This window comes from Halyomorpha halys, unplaced genomic scaffold (assembly GCF_000696795.3).
Source record: "Halyomorpha halys isolate HHAL.00 unplaced genomic scaffold, Hhal_1.1 Scaffold107.1, whole genome shotgun sequence".
In the NCBI taxonomy this organism is placed as follows: domain Eukaryota; kingdom Metazoa; phylum Arthropoda; class Insecta; order Hemiptera; family Pentatomidae; genus Halyomorpha; species Halyomorpha halys.
In genome coordinates this window covers 1793434-1799498 of record NW_027112128.1, presented here as the reverse complement: position 1 = coordinate 1799498, position 6065 = coordinate 1793434, and the positions used below count along the sequence as shown (strand labels likewise).

At 28.0% G+C, this 6065-nt stretch overlaps 1 protein-coding gene and 2 non-coding genes across 3 annotated transcripts in view; all 3 read left to right on the top strand.

Annotated features, from left to right (window-relative positions):
- Positions 1 to 4677, top strand: part of nop5 (nop5 ribonucleoprotein) — a 10881-nt gene extending 6204 nt beyond the window's left edge. The window contains exons 6-11 of the mRNA XM_014415886.2: positions 454 to 599; positions 691 to 817; positions 1986 to 2149; positions 2707 to 2909; positions 4041 to 4153; positions 4350 to 4677. Coding sequence (XP_014271372.1) covers positions 454 to 599; positions 691 to 817; positions 1986 to 2149; positions 2707 to 2909; positions 4041 to 4153; positions 4350 to 4582 — 986 coding nt within the window. The 3' untranslated portion in view covers positions 4583 to 4677. The remainder of the gene's footprint in view (positions 1 to 453; positions 600 to 690; positions 818 to 1985; positions 2150 to 2706; positions 2910 to 4040; positions 4154 to 4349) is intronic.
- On the top strand, positions 7 to 136 carry LOC112210106 (small nucleolar RNA SNORA3/SNORA45 family). Its single transcript, XR_002944994.1, has one exon. It is a non-coding gene; the product is annotated as a small nucleolar RNA SNORA3/SNORA45 family (small nucleolar RNA).
- Positions 223 to 352, top strand: LOC112210104 (small nucleolar RNA SNORA3/SNORA45 family). Its single transcript, XR_002944992.1, has one exon. It is a non-coding gene; the product is annotated as a small nucleolar RNA SNORA3/SNORA45 family (small nucleolar RNA).
- Positions 4678 to 6065: the final 1388 nt, after the last annotated feature.

Genomic DNA, 6065 nt, shown 5'->3' with positions numbered 1-6065 from the left:
TCCATTTTTGAGTCTTAGAGTCGCTGTCTGGTGAATTCATTGCCAGATAGTGCTAAAGAACTCATATATTAAAATTTTTGTTTATGCATTGTATTGGTCATTTTTAGGCTATACTATCACCAAACAAAATACATAAAAATTTCAATAGCATAATTTGGCCTTTCTTTTATATTAGAAAGTGTTTGGTAACAATTGTTTTTCTGAGCCCAAAGATATTCTATTTTTGAGTCTTAGAGTCGCTGCCTGGTAAATTCATTGCCAGATAGTGCTAAAGAACTCATATATTAAAATTTTTGTTTATGCATTGTATCGGTCATTTTCAGCCTATACAATCACCAAACAAAATACATAAAAAAATTGTGAAATAAATGGAGGCCTTATAAATATATTGTTTTGCTATATTTTTATATTTATTTTTTGTATCTTAATTATATTAAATTTTTTGTTTATTAGGTACTAGGGAAAATGTTGCTTCTACCGACCTCTCTGATATACTAACTGAAGAGATTGAACAGCAGGTCAAAGAAGCTGCTGAAATCTCAATGGGGACAGAAATATCGGAAGATGATATTATGAACATACAGGCACTTTGTGATCAGGTACTACGCCTTTTTATTGTTTTGTGTAATTTTCATGTTCTTATAAATCTATATTAGTTTTGGAAGTCATTTTTGTTTAATCATTTTGTAGGTAATCGAAATGACCCAATATCGAACCCAGTTGGCCGAGTATTTGAAGTCAAGAATGTTTGCCGTCGCACCAAATTTATCTGTGTTACTTGGTGAAGTTATTGGAGCTAGACTCATAGCACATAGTGGTATGAAACTTTTTGTCTATATTATTTCTTTTAAGTAATAAGTATGCTTTACACTATTTGACAGTGATATAATATTGTTATTATTTTATCTACCTTGGGGTTAAAGGTAATTCATGATTTGTTGAGAACAGTTTTAGCATCTGTAATATTTTAAAAGCATTTGAAGTCAGTATACTCAGTAATTAATTTATTTATTTTTAATGAAAATTAATTTGGGTGAGGACAGAAAGACTTACACCACTTTGCTGTCACTGGCTCAATTCTTGTAACTAATCCTCTATTAGGATTACATATATATATATAATCAAGAAAAGAGAACTTAAGTAAAGTATATTTTTAATAATAAATAATAAAGAGTTGGCAAACCGATACAGTAATTGTTCTTTACCTATATTTGTCCATTGGTGCTCTTAAAACCCAAATCTACTGAACTAGTCTTAATGTAATCCTTCCATATATGTTTCAGTCTACCCCTCAGATGTTTACCTGTCAGTTCAGTGTTTATTAATAGGAATCCATTTGTTACTAAGTCCTATGACTTTACATGCGCATCTTATTTGCCTCTATGCTATAAACTTAATTATTTATATTATATATTATTAGTTTTACATTTGTATAGATCACATTTTTATAACATAATCAAGTGCTAGATTAAATGAGATAGGTGATAAAGAATAATTTTATTTTAAATCCCACCAAACCTCAAACTTATCAGAATACTGATTACCGATTCGTACCTTGTTAAACATTACAGTCATGCACGTCCATACTGGATTAACTTTTTTGGTATTCCCTGTTGAATCAAAATATTATACATTTTATGGTGGTCAAAAGAATCTTAAGCCACATATACATATATAGTTCTCTCTCATTTATTTAAAATTCCTCTCGAGAATTTTTATTTAGGGCTTTTGTCTCTAAATAAATTAGCTTTTTGTTCTTGATAAACTGGAAAATAAAATTATATAAAATAGTATTCTGAATTTCTTGATTATCATTGATGGGAAATATTTGTACTTAATCAAGGTAATTATTGTAGCTTTTGAATTGGTATTTAATTTTTATCAAAAAATGTTTTCCTAATCTTTACATAATGCACTTTATCAACAGTTCTTTATCCGAATATATTTTATTTAAACCTGAATTTTAATAATATCTCTATTTATAGGTTCATTAGTCAATTTAGCTAAGCAGCCCGCTTCTACCCTTCAGATTGCTGGAGCAGAAAAAGCTTTATTTAGAGCTCTGAAAACTCAAAAGAATACTCCCAAGTATGGTCTTATCTATTCTTGTAACATCGTCGCAGGAGCCAGTATAAAAAATAGAGGAAAGGTAATTGTTTAAGAGCTCTTACTTTTATTAATCTCTCTTGTATTGTATGATTTTAAAGTTTTTTTTTGTTTTTTTTTTCCTCTTTTAAATTTAAATTATTTTCTTACTAATAATAGAGTGTATACTAAATAAATAGTTGACAGTATAGTAAATCAATCAAGTAATTCCTGACAGAACCTCTGTAATTCATATCCTCTTTAGTTCTCCCCACTCGTACCTTTGTTTTACCATTAAAAGTGAAAATAACTTCCTCTGAATCAATCTATCTCAGTATTCAATCTAGTCCTGTTAATCATAAAGTATTTGAACTATCTATTTCCCTTAGCTATAGACCAATTTTAACTTTATTTAATAAACATTAATTTTTACTAATCTGTTCCTATTCTACTCTATTATTATTTTCACATTTTTTATCATATTTACCTGATATTATCTTGTCATTTGAATAAGGCTTGTGTTATTAGCCAAAACTATCGGCATTTAATAATTAGTTTGTGGTGTTTTTATTCTCTGCTACCCAAAACATCTTGAACTAATGAAATGGCTGTGATTTTCAGATTTCACGTACATTGGCTGCAAAAGCTTCCCTGGCCTCTCGTGTGGATGCTTTGGGAGAAGATGTTAGTGGAAATACAGATCTGGGATTAGAAATCAGAGCCAAAATAGAACTACATCTAAAATCATTAGAAGAGGGAAACCTCAGAAGGCTGTCGGGAACAGCAAAGACCAAAGCAAAGTTCGAGAAATATCATGGAAAAAGGTATAATAATTATTGATATTAATTAAACAATGTTCTATTTAGTAAAAACAAAATTAATAAAATGAGACAACAGGCTTGGAAATGGATGAAAAAGTCCCAAACATTAGAAAACTATATTCAACCAAACAGCAAAAAAATTATAATATCTTAAATAATTATTTGAATTATACAGTGGATAAAAAATCAGCCCATAAATAAAAATAATTTGATTAATATTAGCAAATAATTAAATTATCCCACAGTTAATATTTACTAATATGTATAATATTATGTTGCTTTGTCAGACACAGTAAAAGAACTTTCAGCATATTTTTTATTAATAATTCACAAAATTTGGTTAAGAAAATGATAAAGAAGCATAATGATATGCTTATAAGCCTCAAGGATCATAAAGTTTAAAGAAATAAATTTAGGATGATAAAAACAAAATTTTATTCCGGTGTAACAAAGATTAGGTTTATTTGCAAAAAGAAGAAATGCTACCATTTTCATAAGTAAGCAGAACCCACCACTGTAAGCTCTAAAATATGTAAGCCTGTGATCTTAAAATTGATATTATTTTCATGTTTAAGACATTTAAGTGATAAATAGGTTAGTTATCGGAAAAGTGAAAGTAAATCAATAAGCGAGAATATGAAAACTAAAATTTAAAATGTTCTGGTTTGACTTAATTAAGATGTTAAAACTTATTTGCAAAATTTCTTTTTAAACAATTCAACTACAACGTTTTGAAGAAGTTCGATAATTGTTTCTCTCCTAGGTTTAAAATAGCAATTACTTACATTTTTTTTTCAAATGTTTTATTCAAATTGTGCCCAACTCCACTATGTGATTTTAATGTATCAAATTGAACTGTTGATTATTTAGTAGTCTTTTTCTTTTTTCTATGTTTAAGCATCTACTGGATGTGTAAAATTTATGACAAACATTGTACAACAAATAGTTGCAGCAAATGTCCCAATATTCATACTACAATGCACAACATGATCCAGCTCATTATTGTTGCTGCATGTTGTACGCATCTAGTGTCAGAACACCTTCGAAAATTATTTCAGACATTTTGTTCCCCCATCACATTTTCTTTATTAGCTTAGTTTAATAATATAAATAATTTGATTTATTTATTTTTAGTGAAATTCTGGAGTACCCTGCTCTGTCAGATTCGACTCTTGGTAAAAGAAAGAAAGAAAAGAAGCCATTAATAGAAGATATAACTCCAGCTGAGGTCCAAGCAGAAAGTGAAGGTATGGTTTCTAACTAACTTAAAATCATTCTCTTTAATACTAACTTGGACTAGTTATAATTAATGGATTATCTATTATTATTATTAGAGCAGTTCCTTTGTTTGCTCTTATTTGTACAGACATTAGTTTGCGCATATTTTTTTATTTTTGTATTAAGGATGTTTTTCATTTATGAATTTTTATCTTGTTTCAATAGAAAGTCCTCCCAAGAAAAAGAGGAAGGTTAAAGAAGAACCTATAGAGGAAACAGAAGTATCTGAACAAGTAGAAGTTACGCCATCTAGTAGTTCCAAAAAGAAAAAGAAGAAAGTTAAAGAAGAACCTGTTGAAGAAACTGAAGATATACCGATGGAGGAAGAAGTTGAGGTTAGCAGTTCTAAAAAGAAAAAGAAGAAGAAAATCAAGGAAGAACCAGTCGATGAAGAATAATTGTAAATGTAAATATTATATGTATAGCTTATAAATATATTTTCTATTTTATAACTTTTTTTTTGTAAATTAAATAAATATCCCTTAGTAGTGTATTTTCATTAACATAGTTTTTCACACACAAACATATGTTAAAATGAATTTTACTTTCAATATCTGTTGTTTATGCCAACATTTAGGTCCTATTTACCGTTCTTGGTAACACAAAGATAAAGTGTCTGGTAGATGAGTGGAAGTATAGTAAAAATTAAATCAAATAATGATTTACTATTGTATGCTGATTTTTTGATCTTTTTTTAAGGGCAAAAGATAGCAGAGATACTAATAACCAAAAACAACTTATATTACTGAAAATATAAATTTTAAAAAAGGAAAGATATATTAGTCAAAATTTATTCCCTGTCACCTGCACAGTAATGAAATATAATATTCTTGAGCAATAAGATTAGGTAAACCAGAGGAAAGAGCAATGAGGTAATATATGGTCAAACATAAAAGATAATTAAACAAAGGAAAATAGATAATTCCTACTGCAGAAGGATTGGCGATACCAGTTAAGCTTTTAAATTGTTAGTAAACCAGATTAGAGGGGTCAAAAGAGCAATATAATGTAAAATGACATTTTTTTTGTAAATGTTACAGTTAGTAATTTATAATGTTAATTATTCATTCTTCCCATATAATTGAGGATATTGATAAGCCACTAGGCTAAGACAAGGTTTGTTTAACTTTTCTGGCATTCCAGGAGAGGATAGTCCAGGGTGCGGTCAATAAAGATACAAGTATACAAGGGTATAAAAATCAAGACCTAAAAACAAAACGAGATAACAACCTTAATTCAGAGAAAAATAATAAACAAGCTTTTAAATACACAACAATAAATTAAGTAGATAGTAGTTGATAATAATAGAAGATCAAATATAATAATGTAAAGGCAAAAATTATACAAACCAGTGAGTAAGTTATTAAAAATCTGACAGTGTTCATGTAAATTAAGAAATAAACTTTGAATTAAAACTGTTTAACTATATAATGGTAAAATTTATATTTTATTAATACCTTGGGATGGTAAAAATAACGGACTGAATCATCCTAAGTCTTTGATGAACAAAAACAGGGAAATAACAGTAGACAGAGTATTTGATAAGAATGTTTAAGGCTTATATTATTAATTTGAGAAAAGTGTTATATAATAGTGATTAGTTAAATATAAATAGGTAAATGATATCCAATAATTTTTTAGCGGAATAAGTGATCAAAATAAGGGTGAAAGAAAATCTAATTTAAAACAATTGCCTATTTTATGCAACAAGAGTATTTTGAATTGTAAAATATAATTTATTTCAAAATATGGTACAGTAAAGTGAACAAAAATAGTAAACAACTTATTTATTTGCAAACGTTTTGCCCCACTTTTCATTTATGATAATAAGATACAAAGAAATAAACTAAAGTAGGGTTAATAATTATGTAAATATTAGAG